Source organism: Lepus europaeus, chromosome 16, assembly GCF_033115175.1.
Source record: "Lepus europaeus isolate LE1 chromosome 16, mLepTim1.pri, whole genome shotgun sequence".
Classification (NCBI taxonomy): Eukaryota; Metazoa; Chordata; class Mammalia; order Lagomorpha; family Leporidae; genus Lepus; species Lepus europaeus.
In genome coordinates, this window is record NC_084842.1 from 49,091,805 (window position 1) to 49,108,509 (window position 16,705).

The 16,705-nt window shown below is 47.3% G+C and overlaps 1 protein-coding gene across 1 annotated transcript in view; it reads left to right on the forward strand.

The window, feature by feature from the left end:
* Positions 1-1,605: 1,605 nt before the first annotated feature.
* MTMR9 (myotubularin related protein 9) overlaps positions 1,606-16,705 on the forward strand; it is an 82,443-nt gene continuing 67,343 nt past the window's right edge. The window contains exon 1 of the mRNA XM_062213009.1: positions 1,606-1,873. Within this exon, the coding sequence (XP_062068993.1) occupies positions 1,692-1,873 (182 nt within the window). The 5' untranslated portion in view covers positions 1,606-1,691. The remainder of the gene's footprint in view (positions 1,874-16,705) is intronic.

Here is a 16,705-nt window from a genome sequence, read left to right on the forward strand (position 1 = left end):
AAAAGTGTTACAAATCATTTCCCTCAGCTCCCCTTCACTTTTAGTGCCTATTTTTCTTTTTTTATTTTTTTTATTTTTGACAGGCAGAGTGGACAGTGAGAGAGAGACAGAGAGAAAGGTCTTCCTTTTGCCGTTGGTTCACCCTCCAATGGCCGCCGCGGTTGGTGGGCTGCGGCCAGTGCACTGCGCTGATCCGATGGCAGGAGCCAGGTGCTTCTCCTGGTCTCCCACGGGGTGCTGGGCCCAAGGGCTTGGGCCATCCTCCACTGCACTCCCTGGCCACAGCAGAGAGCTGGCCTGGAAGAGGGGCAACCGGGACAGGATCGGTGCCCTGACCGGGACCAGAACCCGGTGTGCCGGCGCCGCAAGGCAGAGGATTAGCCTAGTGAGTCGCGGCGTCGGCTTTAGTGCCTATTTTTCTTATGAAGAGAAATGAGATAAACTGGACCCTTTGGGATAAAAACTTTTTTTTTTTTTAAGAAGGGAACTTTAGGAAGGCCAAAGATAAAAGCAGGGACAAGTGTTGAGTGATGTGCGAGGCTGTGAATACTGACACTTTGTCAACTTGCTGTTCTTGGGCACTACATAAGTGAAGACTCCAAAGGCTAATGACCTTTTCCCAGTTCAGATGAAAGATCAGTTTAAAGGAGGGAGGGACAGCAAGGAGACATTATTTGAATAAATTTCCTACCTAATTCAGGTGTCTGGGAACAAAGTTCAGGTGGATTGTACTTAGGGAGGTGTGTGCTGTGACCAGCGCAGCAATGTTTTTGGATTTCGTAGATCTAGAGAGTCATGCCGGCTGTGCTACAGATTAACTGGGTGGCCTCCAGCAGTTCACTGTAGTTCCTCTTCGGTGCATTGCGTTTATACTCACTGAGGGTCCTCTCACAGGTGTATGTCTTGTTCAAGGTCACACCGGGAGTCGGAGGCATCCGCCCTGCATCTCTTCCTTAGACCTGGCAGCTTCTCCTAGGTCACAATTACAGATTCAATCCCATACCTGACATCTCTTCAAGAGGGCTGCATGAAAATCACAATTTATCCACGCTCTAAGAGCCCTTGGAGAGAATACCACTCGGGGAGAAGGCAGGGACCTCTTGTCCTCCCTTCTTCCTGGACCTTTTTTGATGAGGAGTAACTGGAGAGGTAGAGAGGTGCCAAGCGAGGGCGGGGAGGCAAAGAAAAGCTTTCTCCAGATAGGAACACAAATTTTCAGGTCCGGTTGTGTTGCCCGAGGTGTAACAACCGGACCTATGCAATAACCTACTTCCGGATACGACGTCCCTGGCTTGTGAGTTTCCGGTTCTGGTACTTCCGCCCGGAGTTGTTCTAGGGGAGCAGCCACTTCCGCCAGGAGTCCCCAGCGGCTCGGGCTTGGAAGCTGGCCCTACAGCGGCCTCCCCCTTCTACCCTGGGTGCTCAGGCGGCGGAGGCGACTGCGAGGCCCGTCTTGGTCCTGGTTGACAAGGACGTGCGGGAGACACACCCGGACCTGGCCCAGCCCCAGCCGCGAGCCGCGTTCTTCCCGCGGCCACAGGCGGTGCCCACCCCAGCCTGGGGCGGGGCCCGGCTTCCCGCCCCGTCCCCGCCCCTCCGGCCGGCCCAGCGCTGGGTCATTTGCAGCTCTGCGGCTGTAACCTCCACGCTGCCGGGGCTCCGCAGTCCCCTGGTTCCTGCCGCTGGGGGGCATGGAGTTTGCGGAGCTGATTAAGACCCCGCGGGTGGACAACGTGGTGCTGCACCGGCCTTTCTATCCGGCCGTCGAGGGGACTCTGTGTCTGACGGGCCACCACCTGATCCTGTCCTCCCGGCAGGACAACACGGAGGAGCTGTGGCTCCTTCATTCAAACATCGACGCCATTGACAAGCGGTGAGTGCCCACCCCACTCCTCATCCCGCAGAGAACCGGGGGTCGTGCTGTGGATGCCCAGCAAAAGCTATCGGGGCTTTTCCTCGCTTCCCGTCGCCCAAGCAGCTGGCAGAATGAGCTGTCTCCGGCTTGGATTCCGGTTTTGCGTTTCCATTAAATCTGGTTGGAGGACTCGGGGTTCTCTGGTGCTTATTGTCATTCTGATGATCGGTGTTGGTGAATAACGCCGTGTGAATAGATTTTCAGTATCTTCACGTTTCTTCTTGTTGCATCTTTCCTTGAATCCTTATTGGGTATCAATCACAGCTCATGCAGTTGTGATTTGATAATGATTTCTGTACAATCCTTACTAATTTGGAGGAAAACTCAAAGAACGGACTGTGGTTTGAAAGGTTTGTGTGCTGTGAGATAATTCTGCCTGCCCTCAAAAATGTTAACTTTATCGTATTTCTTACCTTGTGGATCATCAATTTAACCTCACACACAAGGAGGTTATGTCTTCTGTTTCATGTTTCGGTTCTGCTTTTGAAAAGAGGGTTGGCTTTTAATGAGAATAATGAACTAATTAGCACCTCCTCTCTCCCACTCCCTCCCTCCCTCCTTTGCAATTCCAAGGCAGTGTCTCAAAGTCAAAATTATATGTCCACCTGCCTCAAAATTCCTCTCCCTAGTGGCCCTGTGTACCCTAGCAAGAAGGCAAGTGGGTTATCCAGTTTACACTAACGTGTGAGTGAATGATAACTTTTTCTGTTGTCTCACAGGAGAATGTGAATATTAAAACTCTTGTAAAATAGGCCTTAAAATAAAACCACTTCTAATAGAATCGCAAGCAGTTTGGGGGAAGCAGTGGCAGATTGCTTGCTTGATCCATTCAAGCACAGGTTCTTGCTAGACTCCTCAAGCCACCTTTAGCTGTGTGAGAGTTCTCAGTGGTCTCCATTTGCATTCAAGGCTGCCCGTGTTCTGGCCCTGATCTTTTCCCTTATTTCCTCCTATTCCTTTTCATGAACTCGCTCTGTGTTTCCTCTCCTAAGCCCTTGTTGCTAGTCAGTCCTTGCTATTTATTGCTGCTCTTTTATGTCCTGCATTCTCTGTATTTTTACTGACCTTTTCCTTCTGCGGAAATACCTTGCTCCTCCCAAATTTGTTAAACATTTATCCAATGACTTTATGTTACAATCTGTGGCGCAGCAGGTTAACGCCCTGGCCTGAGCGCTGGCATCTCATATCGGCACCGGTTCTAGTCCCAGCTGCTCCACTTCTGATCCAGCTCTCTGCTATGGCCTGGGAAAGCAGTAGATGGCCCAAGTCCTTGGGCCCCTGCACCTGTGTGGGAGACCCAGAAGAAGCTCCTGGCTTAGGATTGGTGCAGCTCCGGCCATTGCAGCCAGTTGGGGAGTGAACCATTGGATGGAAGACCTCTCTCTCTCTGCCTCTCCTCTCTCTGTGTAACTGACTTTCAAATAAATAATCTTTATTTTAAAAAAAAGACGCCAAGATAAGTACAATACAGTTCTTTTTTTTTTTTTTTCCAAAGATTTATTTCTTTGAAAGTTACAGGGAGAGGGAGAGACAGTGAGGTCCTCCATCTGTTGATCCACCTCCAAATGACTGCAACAATCGGAGTGGAGCTGACCCGAAGCCAGAAGGCTCCTCTGGGTCTCCCATGTGTGTGAAGGGCCCAAGAACTTGGGCCATCCTCTGCTGCTTTCCCAGGTGCACCAGCAGGGAGCTGGACTGAAAGTCGAGCAGCTGGGACTAGAACCAGAGATTCCGGAGCAGCAGGCTGGGGCTTTAACCTGCTGCGCCACAGTGCTGGCCCTATAATACAGTTCTGATCTTTCAGGGGTTAATAGGTGATCATCTAACTGTTATGCATCTTTCAATATGCAGTTTAACCAGCTCCTTAACAGAGTCTATTAATTTGTTAACTACTGTAAGTAATTCCTCTCACCTTGAAATCCTATGGCTCTTTAATTATACCTTTTTTGCAAGTATATTCAAATATGCATTTTAATGGTTACATATGTATTGGCTCTTTGCAGTCAGTATTCCCATTTAATGTTTTTTATCTTCTTCGTAACTCCTAACTGTGGCTAGGCATATAGGCACATAGGGAATAAAAGAACTGAGTACTGGCTGTCATAGGTGCCGTGGAATATGAATTATTAGTGTCTCCGTGATCATCAGCTTCAACTGTTTTTTTTTTTTTCCTCCTCTCAGATTGACCTCCTTCTGTGGTTACTTTTCACTCATTAATTTCTTCATATTCACTTAGCATTTGCTTGATGCTAGGCTTCATAAGGGCATAAGTCGTGCACCTTTTAATATGTGTGGAGACATGACAAAGTGTACCTTTATCTCTCCCTGGGCAGCAGCATGATGCAGGAGAAAGAGCACGAGCTAGGGTCAGATCCCAGGTTGTCACTTTCAGTAAATATTGACTTCTTGGCCGTCGCCGCGGCTCACTAGGCTAATCCTCCGCCTTGCGGCGCTGGCACACCGGGTTCTAGTCCCAGTCGGGGCACCGATCCTGTCCCGGTTGCCCCTCTTCCAGGCCAGCTCTCTGCTGTGGCCAGGGAGTGCAGTGGAGGATGGCCCAAGTGCTTGGGCCCTGCACCCCATGGGAGACCAGGAGAAGCACCTGGCTCCTGCCATTGGATCAGCGCGGTGCGCTGGCCGCAGAGCGCTACTGCGGCGGCCATTGGAGGGTGAACCAACGGTAAAAGGAAGACCTTTCGCTCTGTCTCTCTCTCACTGTCCACTCTACCTGTCCAAAAAAAAAAAAAAAAAAACAAAAACAACAACGACAACAAAAAAATATTGACTTCTTGGGTGAGTGTTCTGGTGCGGCAGATTCGGCAGATGCTTGGGGTGCGTGCATTCTGTTTTGGAGTGCTGGGGTTTTGGCGTGCTGGGGTTTTGGAGTGCTAGAGTTAAGTCTTGCCTCCTTTTCTGATCGGCTCCCTGCTAAGGACACTGTGGGAGGCAGCAGGTTTGGCTCAAGTACTTGGGTCCCTGCTGCTCACATGGGAGACCCTGATGGAGTTCCTGGCTCATTTGGGGAGTGAACTAGCCAGTGGAAGATCTCCTTCCCTCTGGCTTTCTGCCTTTCAAATACATTTTAAAAAATGTTTTTCCCTCCATGTGCCTGCTGTGTGCTGAGCACTGTCTGGCCTCTGTGGATCCAGACAAGACTCTGACGTACTAGTGTGGGAGAGGGGCAACTGAGTAAATCAACAAATTCGTGTCACAGTGTCAAGTAATAAATGCGAGAAGGAAAATTAAGGCAGATGAGAGGGTAGAGAGTGTCCATCAAGGCTTCCGAGAGGGAAAGTGACTTTTGACTAAGAGACCTTAAGGAAGGGGGACTTGTGAACACCCAGGGGAAGATTATTCCAGCCATGTGCAAAGACCCAAGTGAGGAACACGTTTGGCATATACAGGGAAGGGCAAGGAGGCCAGGTGAGATGGAGCGCAGGGAGAAAAGCGTAGGGACTGCTAGGTTGATGGGAATGTGGGTGGAGGGATGAGTAGGGGCTGGATCACCGACAACCTTGGAGGCCGTTACATGGTTTTCCTGGGAAGTGGCAACTGATATTTAAAAACCTTAATTTTACTTTTTTTGAAAGGCAGTGAGTGCGAGCAAGCTTTCCTCTGCTTGTTCACTCCCCAAATGCCCACAGCAGCCAGGGCTGGGCCAGGCCAAAGGCAGGAGTCTGAAACTCCATCTGGTCTCACATGGGTGCCAGGGACCCAGGTACTTGAGGCATCACTGCTGCCTCCTGGGGTGCACATTGGCAGGAAGCTGGATCAGAAGTGGAGGAGCCAGGACTTCAGTTGTTTAACTGTGGTGCCAATTGCCCGTCCCTGCTGATAGACTTTTTAATGGGTGCTTCTTGGCTGCTGGTGGAAAGTGAGTTGTAGAGGGGAAACAGGGGGAGCAGTGGCTCAGTCAGGAGACTGTTGAGTAGTTCAGAGGAAGGACAATGGCAACTGGTATGGTCTGGATGTTGCTTGTGCCCTCCTAGGTTCATATGGTGGTGACGTGGTCCCGGGGGTGGCAGTGCTGGAGGTGAACTGGAGGCTTCAAGGGGTGGGGCTGGGGGGAAGGTCCTTGTGTCAATCGGGGCATGGCCTTGAAAAGGATCAGGTCTCCTAGGACCTTCTTTAGGTCTCTCTAGAAGACTGTTAGAAAGGCCTCACCCCACCCTGTCTCCCTCTGGCTTCCTGTAACGAAATGTGATCTTGTATTCCTGCCATTATGGTCGCCATGAAGTGACAGAGTGGAGAGAGCCCTCATGGAAATTAAAGCAGTGCTAGCACCATGCCCTTGAACATCCAAAACTGAGCCAAAAAAACTTTGTAAAAAGACATTTTCTTAAAATTTTTTCAGCATTGAATTGTGAACTTTATCTTTGAAAAGCAGAGAAGACAGAGATATTCCATTTGTCAATTCACTCCCCAAACTCCCCGCACCTGTGGGCCTGGGCCAAGCCAAAGCCAGGAGCCTGGAACTCAATCCAGGCCCCCTACATGGGTGGTAGTGACCCAAGTGCTTGAATGTCACTTGCTGCCTCCTGGAGTACGTGTCAGCTGGAAGCTGGACTTGGAAGCAGAGCTGGGATTGCTTCCTGGCACTCTGATGTGGGATCCAGATGTGTCAAGATGTATCTTTTTTTTTTTTTTTTTAAGGTTTATTTTATTCATTTGAAAGTTAGAGAGAGGTCTTCCATCTGCTGGTCCACTCCCCACATGGCCACAACAGCCAGAGCTGAGCTGATCCGAAGCCAGGAGCTTCTTCTGGATCTCCCACTTGGGTGTGGGGGCCCAAGGACTTGGGCCATCCTCCACTGCCCTCCCAGGCACATTAGCAGGGAGCTGAATTGGAAGTGGAGCAGCCAGGACATGGACCCGAACCAGCGCCCATATGGGATGCTGGCACTGCAGGCCGGGGCTTGAACCTGCTGTACCACAGCACTGGGCTCTCTTAAGTGGTAGCTTAACCACTGTACTAAACAACCTCCTTTGGACTCCTAATGTATTAGAATGGGAGCAGTAGTGTGGTCACAAGTAGGCGGATTTGGGATGCCATGCCTTGCTGGTAAGTTGTAAATAGGGAAAGAAAAAGTCATTAAGGATGATTCCTTGAATTCTGCCTCATTGGCGAGGTGCCTTTGGGCAAGCTATTTAACCTCTCTGAGCCTTAGTTCTATCATATGTGAAGAAGATAACCCTACTCATACCACACGTTAGCTTATATTTTAATACTGTACAGAAATTTTCATATACGTTGTTTACATAATTTCTTTTGATCTGTTCAACACACAGGGTTGTATGTGGTTTTACAATTAGAACAGTTTTCCTTTTTATGGACCTCAGATAAAGAAAACTGATTTGATCTGACTTAGTTGCTGACTTATCAGTTTCTTTATTGATTCAGAGATCAAGATCTCACTGTTATGTGTGGATGTGTGCCCACATGTGTAAGGGAGTGTAACTGACCTGACTGGCATCATGCTACACATCTTGTTCTGTTTTGAGATTTACTCAATATTCTCAAGGTCTCTTCATATTGCTGCGTGTCTGTCCATTTCACTGCTTCTAACTGCAGCATGGAATTCCAAGTGCCTGATGTTTTGTCAGGCCTGAGATAACTTTCCTCTCCCTGCTGTCACAAGCAACTCTGATAAACTTATTCGTTCATGTTCTTTATAGTCTCTAGCAAGTGTTTGAGACAGGACAGGCAGGGACAGAGCCGCAAAGCAGGGAGGTATCTCGCCTCAAACTGGTGCCCCTGCCACTGGTACAGCAGGAGGTCTCTCTTCCCCAGGTTCCCTCCAACACTTGCTGTTATCCAAATTTTTACCAATGTGAAGATTGTAAAATAATATCTTGTTTTAATTTGTATTTCATTAATTATTGTTGAGTTTAAGTATCTCTTGACATACTTGTTGGCATTTCTGCTTCTGAGTTCACTGTCCTGATCCACTAGTTTGGTCTGTTCTTTTATCATCATACTCTTTCCATCTGGCTTTGTGCCTTGTCTTAAAATCAGTGCAACTTCCCCCTCCTTCCACTTATATTTAAAGAGTTGACAACAATGTTTGCAACTTTATGCTTCCATGAAATTTTTAAAAATTTGCATATTCATAGGATTTTTAAAAACTTTATTTTAAAATGACTATAGATTCACAGAAAGTTGCAAAAATAGCACAAAGAGATCTGGTAATCCTTCACTGGGTTCCCTCTTGGTGATGATGTCTTTGACAACTGCAGTGTAATATCAGAAATAGGATGGTGCCCCTGGTGCAATACTGTTAACTGGACTGCAGGCTTTATACAGTTTCCAAAAGGTTTTTGAAAAATGAACTGTTTTGGATTATAGATGAACTGGAGTCAAATTGATGTGTCGACATGCGAGAATAACAGTACTGTCTTTATTTATTCAGGTCTTCCTTCATATCCCTTAATGGAGCTTTAGGATTGCAAGCATGCCAGGCACTGCGCTAGGAACAGAGGATACAGAAATTCATCAAGCATAGCTTGATGGCGGCCTTAAAACTATTGTAAGAGATGAATATATAGGCTAGTAACTAATAAAGTGTCTTATGTTATGATAGGAATATATACACAGCATGAGTGGGACCATAAAGAGAAAGTATTAAATAGAGCTGAATCTGGTAATTGATTTGTCATGGGAATTTTGTACAGCTTTTAGGCTTTTTTTTTTTTTTTTTTTTTTTTTTTTTGACAGGCAGAGTGGACAGTGAGAGAGAGAGACAGAGAGAAAGGTCTTCCTTTTGCCGTTGGTTCACCCTCTAATGGCCGCCGCGGTAGCGCGCTGCGGCCGGCGCACCGCGCTGTTCCGATGGCAGGAGCCAGGTGCTTCTCCTGGTCTCCCATGGGGTGCAGAGCCCAAACACTTGGGCCATCCTCCACTGCACTCCCTGGCCACAGCAGAGAGCTGGCCTGGAAGAGGGGCAACCGGGACAGGATCGGTGCCCCGACCGGGACTAGAACCCGGTGTGCCGGCGCCGCAAGGCGGAGGATTAGCCTGTTGAGCCACGGCGCCGGCTTTTTTTTTTTTTTTTTTTTTTTTTTTTTTTTTTTTTAAAGATTATTTATTTGAGAGGCAGAGTTAGGGAGAGTGTGGGAGAGACAGATCTTTCATCCGCAGGTTCACTACCTAAATGGCCTTAGCGGCTGGAGCTAGGCTGATCCAAAGCCAGGGGCTGCTTCTGGGTCTTTCTTGTGGGTGCAGGGGCCCAAGCACTTGGGCCATCCTCCACCATCCTCCAGGCCATCAGCAGGGAGCTGGATTGGAAGAGCAGCAGGGACATGAACTGGTACTCATATGGGATGCTGGTGCTGCAGATGGAAGTTTAACCTATTATATTACAGTGCCAGCCCCAGATTTTTAGGCTTTTAAAAATAGCTTTTGGCCACATATTCTTCTTCTTCTTCTTCTTCTTTTTTTTTTTTTTAAGATTGATTGATCTGAAAGTCAGAGTTACACACAGAGAGAGGTCTTCCATCCTCTGGTTCACTCCCCAATTGGCCGCAATGGCTGGAGCTGCACCGATCTGAAGGCAGGAGCCAGGAGCTTCTTCTGGGTCTCCCATGCAGGTACAGGGGCACAAGGACTTGGCCCATCTTCCACTGGTTTCCCAGGCCACAGCAGAGAGCTGGATCGGAGGCGGAGCAGCTGGGACCGTTGCCCATGTGGAATGCCGACACTGCAGGTGGTGGCTTTACCTGCTACACCACAGCGCCAGCCCCTGGCCCAATATTCTACAAGTAACATTTACTTACTGAAAACTTTGGCTAAGTAAATGGAGAGTAGTTTAATAAAGTAATAATTATTATTACTTTTTAAGTATTTATTTCAAAGAGTCAGAATCTCCCATCTGCTAGTTCACTCCCTGGATGGCTGCAACAGTCAGGGCTGGGCCAGGCCGAAGCCAGGAGCTTCATCTGGGTCTCCCACCTAGGTAGCAGGGCCCCAAACACTTGGACCATCCTCTGCTGCTTTCACAGGTGTATTAGCAGGGAGCTAGATTGGAAGTGGAACAGCTGAGACAGGAGATGGTGTGCATTTGGGATGTGGGATTTCAAGCAGTGGCTTTACTCTGTGCCACAGCACATAATAGTAACAATTATTTTTTTAAAGATTTATTTATTTGAAAGGCAGAGTTACAGAGAGGCAGAGCCAGAGAGAGGTCTTCCATCTGCTGGTTCACTCCCTAGATGGCCACAATGGCTGGAGCTGTGCCGATTGAAAGCCAGGAGCAAGGAGCTTCTGGGTCTTCCACATGGGTGCAGGGGCCCAAGGACTTGGGTCATCTTTTACTGCTTTCCCAGACCATAGCAGAGAGCTGGATTGGAAGTGGAGCAGCCGGGACTTGAACTGGTGCCTGTATGGGATGCCAGCACTGCAGGCGGCTGCTTTACCCGCTGTGCAGCAGCACTGGACCCTAGTAACAATTATTTTTAACTCCTCTAATCCCTCATACTGTGTAACACTAAATGGACTAATGTTTCAGTCAGCATTTCCCTGTTGCAATGAAATGCCTCAGACAGGCTCACAGTTTTGGAGGTTCAGGGGGTGTGGTGCTGGCATTGGCTTAGTCCCACCGAGGGCCCTCTTGGCTGTGTCACATCATGGATGGCAATGGTAGGGGTAGGTGTGGGAATAGGATCACATCTATAAAAGGGAAGCCAAAGACTGGACTGGGTAGAGAACTAAGGACGGGCTCTCCAGAAATACCTTAATCTCTTCTGAGCACATGTCCCCCTTCTCCCCAGGTTGACCCAAGGCCCTTCTCCTAGGCCCCACCTCCCAAAGGTCCCGTTGTCTCCCATCACCGCCACCACCCTGGGTACCAAACCATAGCTCAGCTGTACTAACAGAAAGCAGAATTCACTTTACAAAAGGCGTTGGTATGATGGAAACAGATGGGGAAATTTACAAGAGGATAAACTTGTATCTCCATCTTTTACATGTTTTGTTTTTATAACTTGAAATAGTTTGGTCTGTGTGTTTCTTTCCCAGCTCAAACAGAATGAGAATGTGATTTTCAAATCGGCTTTATTGAAGTACAATTGACATACATATTTAAAATGCAGATTTTTTTTTTTTTTGACAGGCAGAGTGGACAGTGAGAGAGAGAGAGAGAGAGACAGAGAGAAAGGTCTTCCTTTGCCGTTGGTTCACCCTCCAGTGGCCGCCGCGGCCGGTGCGCTGTGCCCGGCACACCGCACTGATCCGAAGCTAGGAACCAGGTGCTTCTCCTGGTCTCCCACGGGGTGCAGGGCCCAAGCACTTGGGCCATCCTCCACTGCACTCCCTGGCCACAGCAGAGAGCTGGCCTGGAAGAGGGGCAACCAGGACAGAATTCGGCGCCCCAACCGGGACTAGAACCCGGTGTGCTGGCACCGCAGGCGGAGGATTAGCCTATTGAGCCGTGGCGCCGGCTTGAAAGGACATTCTTAATTCTCACCCTGGACCGTGGCCTGGTCTCGGCTCCCCGGAGCAGACTGCCCTGCCTAGGAGAGCCAGGAGCTGGCAGAGGAGCCGCTGCCAAACTCGGGGCTCCTCAGGTCCAGCTGAGATGGGCCAAGGCTGAGCCAGGCCTGACCCCAAGTCCCCAGCACCGCACTGGACACCACTGACCTCCAGGTGAAACTTGTGCCTACCCCCTGCTGGCCTGGGCTCAGGCTGCCACCTTCTGGGGCCCAACACTGTCCATTCTCCATGCTTGTCACAGCTGGGTCTGGGGCTCCTGTTGTCCCTTTCGGCCTGGGCCAAAGTGTGGCCAGTGATTGGGTGACTGTGGGACCCATCAGTCCATTGCCCAGGCTGTCGCATCGCAGACAGTCTACTACTGCCTTCCAGCTCCCTGGGCGCCGCTCTGTCCTGCAAACACCTCTGGCAGAAGTGCCCCAGCCTAGACTGTGGGAGGAGGCGGGGTTTCCTGGCTGACCCTGACATCCCAAATTCACGTGCCCAGCAATAATCCGCCTCTGTGTGTGTGTGTGTGTGTGCTGGGCTAGGGTGATGCTATGCCTGTGCCCCAGGCCCCAGCCCTGGCCCTTCCCAGACTGTGATGGCCTACCTGGTCCCAGTGTTAGGGTAGCATGGGATGACAGGGCCTTGGTTTTTCCATATTTAAAGCCAATTTTTATGACTCATTTTGTCCAATGTTAAGCTGCCATGTGTCTCTGTGTGAATACAGTCTGAGCACAAACCTGAAAAAAAAAAAGATGATGAATTTATCACCCCCCAAAGTTCTTTTCTTTATAAAGAAATTCTCTTGATTTTTTTAAAAAAGATTTATTTTATTAATTTGAAAGAGTTACAGAGAGAGGTAGAGACAGGGAGAGGTCTTCCATCTGCTGGTTCACTCCCCAGATGGCCACAATGGCCGGAGCTGCGTTGATCAGGAGCCAGGAGCTTCTTTCAGGTCTCTCAGGTGGGTGCAGGGTCCCAAGGAATTGGGCTATCTTCTGCTGCTTTCCCAGGCCATAGCAGAGAGCTGGATCCGAAGAGGAGCTGCCAGGACTAGAACCGGAGCCCATAGGGGATGCCGGCGCTTCAGGCCAGGGCTTTAACCCACTGCATTCCACTCTCCAAATTTCTAATGCTCTTTTGCAATCCCCTTCTCCTCTCTCCTTAGCCACTGACTGTTGTACACTTTCTAGAAATTTGTATCAGTCAATCATAAAGTGTGCAGTGTCTCCCCCCCCCCCCCCCCCGGGGCTCTTTTACTTGACATAATTGAGATTCAGCCATGTTGTAAGAATCCGTATTTCATCCCTTATTATTGCAGAGTTGTATTCCACAGTTTGTTTATTCACTTTCGATGGAAGTTTGGATTGTTTCCAGTTTGGGGCTATAAAATAAAAGCAGCTATGAACATGGTCGTACAACTCTTTGTGTGACATTTGGTTTCTTTTCTCTTGCGTATTTACTTGCCAGTGAGATGGCTGGATGGGATGTAAGAGCACGGACTTTTGAAGATCCTCACAGGCTGTTTTCCCCGGGGCTTGTTCCTACAATTTTACATTCCTGTCAGCAGTTCTTGAGAGCTCTGGGTCCTTTGTATCCTTGCCAGTAGTTGCTATGATCACACTTTAATTTTTTTTTAAGATCTGTTTTATTTATTTGAAAGTCTGAGTTAGGGAGAGAAAAACAGAGCAAGCTATGATCAGACTTCTAAATCTTATCCATTCTAGTAGTGTGAAGTAGTATCTCATGTTTTAAATTTGTAATTTCCTTATGATGTGGGGCATTTTATAAACGAGCTTATTTACTCATCCAATGGATTTTAGGGCTAAGTGTCCCAGTGCTTTACTCATTTTTAACTGGATTGTTTGCTTTTTTATTGAGTTGTGGGGTAAGGGGGAGGGGTGAGAGAAAAAGAAAGGGAAAGGAGAGAAAGGCAGAGCAAGAGAGAATGTATATCCTGGATACAAGTGCTTTATCAGCTACAAGGTTTGCCAATGTGTTCTCTCAGTCTGTGGCTTGTCTTCATTCTCTTTAGTAATATCTTCAAGGAGCAGGCATCTTAAATTTTGAAGACATCTACTTCATCAGTTTTCTTTATTTAAAATTTATTTATTTTATTTATTTTTTTGACAGGCAGAGTGGACAGTGAAAGAGAGAGAGACAGAAAGGTCTTCCTTTTTTTCCATTGGTTCACCCTCCAGTGGCCACTGTGGCTGGCGCACCGTGCTGATCCGAACCCAGGAGCCAGGCGCTTCTCCTGGTCTCCCATGGGGTGCAGGGCCCAAGCACTTGGGCCATCCTCCACTGCACTCCCAGGCCACAGCAGAGAGCTGGACTGGAAGAGGGGCAACTGGGACAGAATCCGGCACCCCGACTGGGACTAGAACCCGGTGTGCCGGCGCCGCAGGCAGAGGATTAGCCTAGTGAGCCGCGGCACTGGCCTAAAGATTTCTTTGAAAGGCAGAGTTCCAGAGGCAAAGAGAGAGAGAGAGGTGTCTTCCATCCCACTCCTTCCCCAGGTACATTAGCAGGGAGCTGTGTTGAAAGTAGAGCAGCCGGGACTTGAAGCAGCACCCATATGGTTTGCCGGCACTGCAGGTGGCAGCTTTAACCCATTATGCCACAGCTCAGACCTCCATCTGTTTTTTCTTTTATAGATTGGGATTCTGGTGTCTTATCTAAGTTCCTAACCTGAGGTCACACATATTTTCTTCTAGCATTTTTATAGCTGTGGATTTTACATTTAAGTATAAGATTCCATTCTGCGTTGTGTTTAGCTCATGGTATGGATTCAAATTCTTTTTCTTTTTTAAAAACTGACACCCACATTCTTGTTTTAGTACCATTTGCTGAAAAGACTGGTCATTTTTCAGTGAGTTATCTTGGCATATCTGTCACTATGTGATGAGGACTTTTTGTTTTACTGATCTATTTGTTTATGCCATTATTATGTTTTCTTAATTACTATAGCTTTATATTAAGTCTTGAAATTATGTAGTGTTAACTGCCCATCTTTGTTCTTTTTCCCTTTTTTAAAAGATTGATTCATTTATTTGAAAGGCAAAGTTAGAAGGAGAGATACAAAGAGAGAGGTCTTCTATCCACTGGTTCACTCCCTAAATGGCCATAATGGCTGGATCTGGGCTGGTCTGAAGCCAGGAGCTTCTTCAGGGTCTCCCATGTGGGTGCAGGGGCCCTAGGACTTGGACCATTTTCTGTTGTTTTCCCAGGCACGTTAGCAGGGAGCTGGATTGGAAGTGAAGCAGCTGGGACTGGAGGTGGTATCCATATGGGATGCTGGCACTGCAGGTGGTGGCTTTACTTGCTACGCCACAGTGCCTGCCCCTGGCCCTTATTCTTTTTCAAAATTATTTCAACTGTTTGGAGTAATTCATACTTCCACATGGATTTTGCAATCAGCTTTTCAATTTCTACAGAAAAACCTAATGTGATTTTTGACTGGAATTATATTGAATCAATAAATGAATTTGGGGAGAATTGACACCTTAAAATATTGAGTTTTTTAATCATGAATGAAATATATCTATTTAGATGTTTATTTTCTTCAATATTTTCTCATTTTTGCTTATAGGTCTTTTATATATTTCCTGATACGTATTTCATATTTTATACTGTTTTTAATGATACTGTTTTTAAAATTTTAACTTCCAGTTGCTCATTTATATTAATCAAGCTTTTTATTTTTTCTATTTTGGGATGCTTTAACATCTTAGGGTTTTGCAGACCTCTTGCCAAGATTCTTTAATTTCCAGAGATAGTGAATACCTTGCATGCAGGCATGCCTTTGATATGGAAACCAAACAAACTCAAGTCTACACCCCCCATCTCCTTTTATCCAGCTTCTGCAGTCAGGGCCACTATCTCCTACCTAAAATTACCCAGGGCCAGGCACCAGAATCCAGGGACCACCACTAGATTCTAGAGCCTGCCAAAATTAAGCTATCCAAACCCAAACTTGTTCAGCTTGCCTACCTGCCTTGTCCAGTTTGTGAATAACAAACTGTTTCCAGTGGTAGTCATCTTCAGATTTGTTGACCTCACTATGACCTGGATAAAAGCAAAATCCTGGCTTCACTTTAAAACATTGTTGCAGTAGTACATAGAACTACTATTGATTTTTGTATATTACCTTTGTTTTCAACCTTACTAAAACTCACTTAACAATTCCAGTAGCATTTTAGCAGTTTTCATTAGGTTTTCTAAATTGCAATCATGTCACGTGCAAATAGGGTTACTTCCTTTTCAATCTGGATGCCTGTTATTTCTTCTTGACTTATGTACTGGTTGTTACCTTCAATGCTGCCTTGAATGGTGGTGGTCAGCGTGAACATTCTGATCTTAAAAAGAAAAGAATTCAGTGTTTCACTATTAAATACACTATTAGCTTAAGAAGGGTTCCTTTGGTAAATTTTTAACAAGATTTATTTACTTATTTGAGAGGCAGAGCTAGAGCGAGAGCGAGAGAGAGAGAGAGAGAGAGAGAATATGAATCTTCTATCTGTTGGTTATTCCCTAAATAGCTTCAGTGGCTGGGGCTAGGAGCTTCATCCAGGGCTTCCACGTGGTTGGCAGGCGCCCAAGTACTTAGGCCATCTTCTGCTGCTTTCCTAGGCACATTAGCAGGGAGCTGGATCAGAAGTGGGGCAGCAGCTTAACCTGTAGTGCACAATGCCAGCCCCATAAATGTTCTCATCAGATGAAGGAAGTTCCCTTCTGTTCCTACTTTGTTGAGAGGTTTTTGGTTTTATAGTGAGGAATGGATGCTGGTTTTGTCAAATGCTTTTTCAAAATCTTTTGATGTAATACATGGTTTTTCTTTTTTGGTTTTTCAGTATGGTGGGTTACTTGACTTCAAGTCTTAAACCAATGTTGCATTTCTGGGATAAACTTCAATTAGTTGTGATGCTTTATCTTTTTATATACCGTATTTGAATTGCTGATATTCTGTTTATAAATATTGCATCTATGTTCATGAGAGAGATTGGTCTTTTGTTTTCCTGTATAGTTATCTGGTTTTTATATGAGGGTAATGCTGGTTTCATGGAATGAATTAGAAATAATTCTCTCGGGGCCGGCTCTGTGGCGCAGTGGGTTAATGCCCTGGCTTGCAGCAGCCGACATCCCATATGGGCGCTGGTTCAAGTCCCACTGCTTCTCTTCCAATCCAGCTCTCTGCTATGGCCTGGGAAAGCAGTAGAAGATGGCCCAAGTCCTTGGGCCCTTGCACCCGTGTGGGAGACCTGGAAGAAGCTGCTGGCTTCGGATTGGCGCAGCTCTGGCCGTTGGGGCCATCTGGGGAG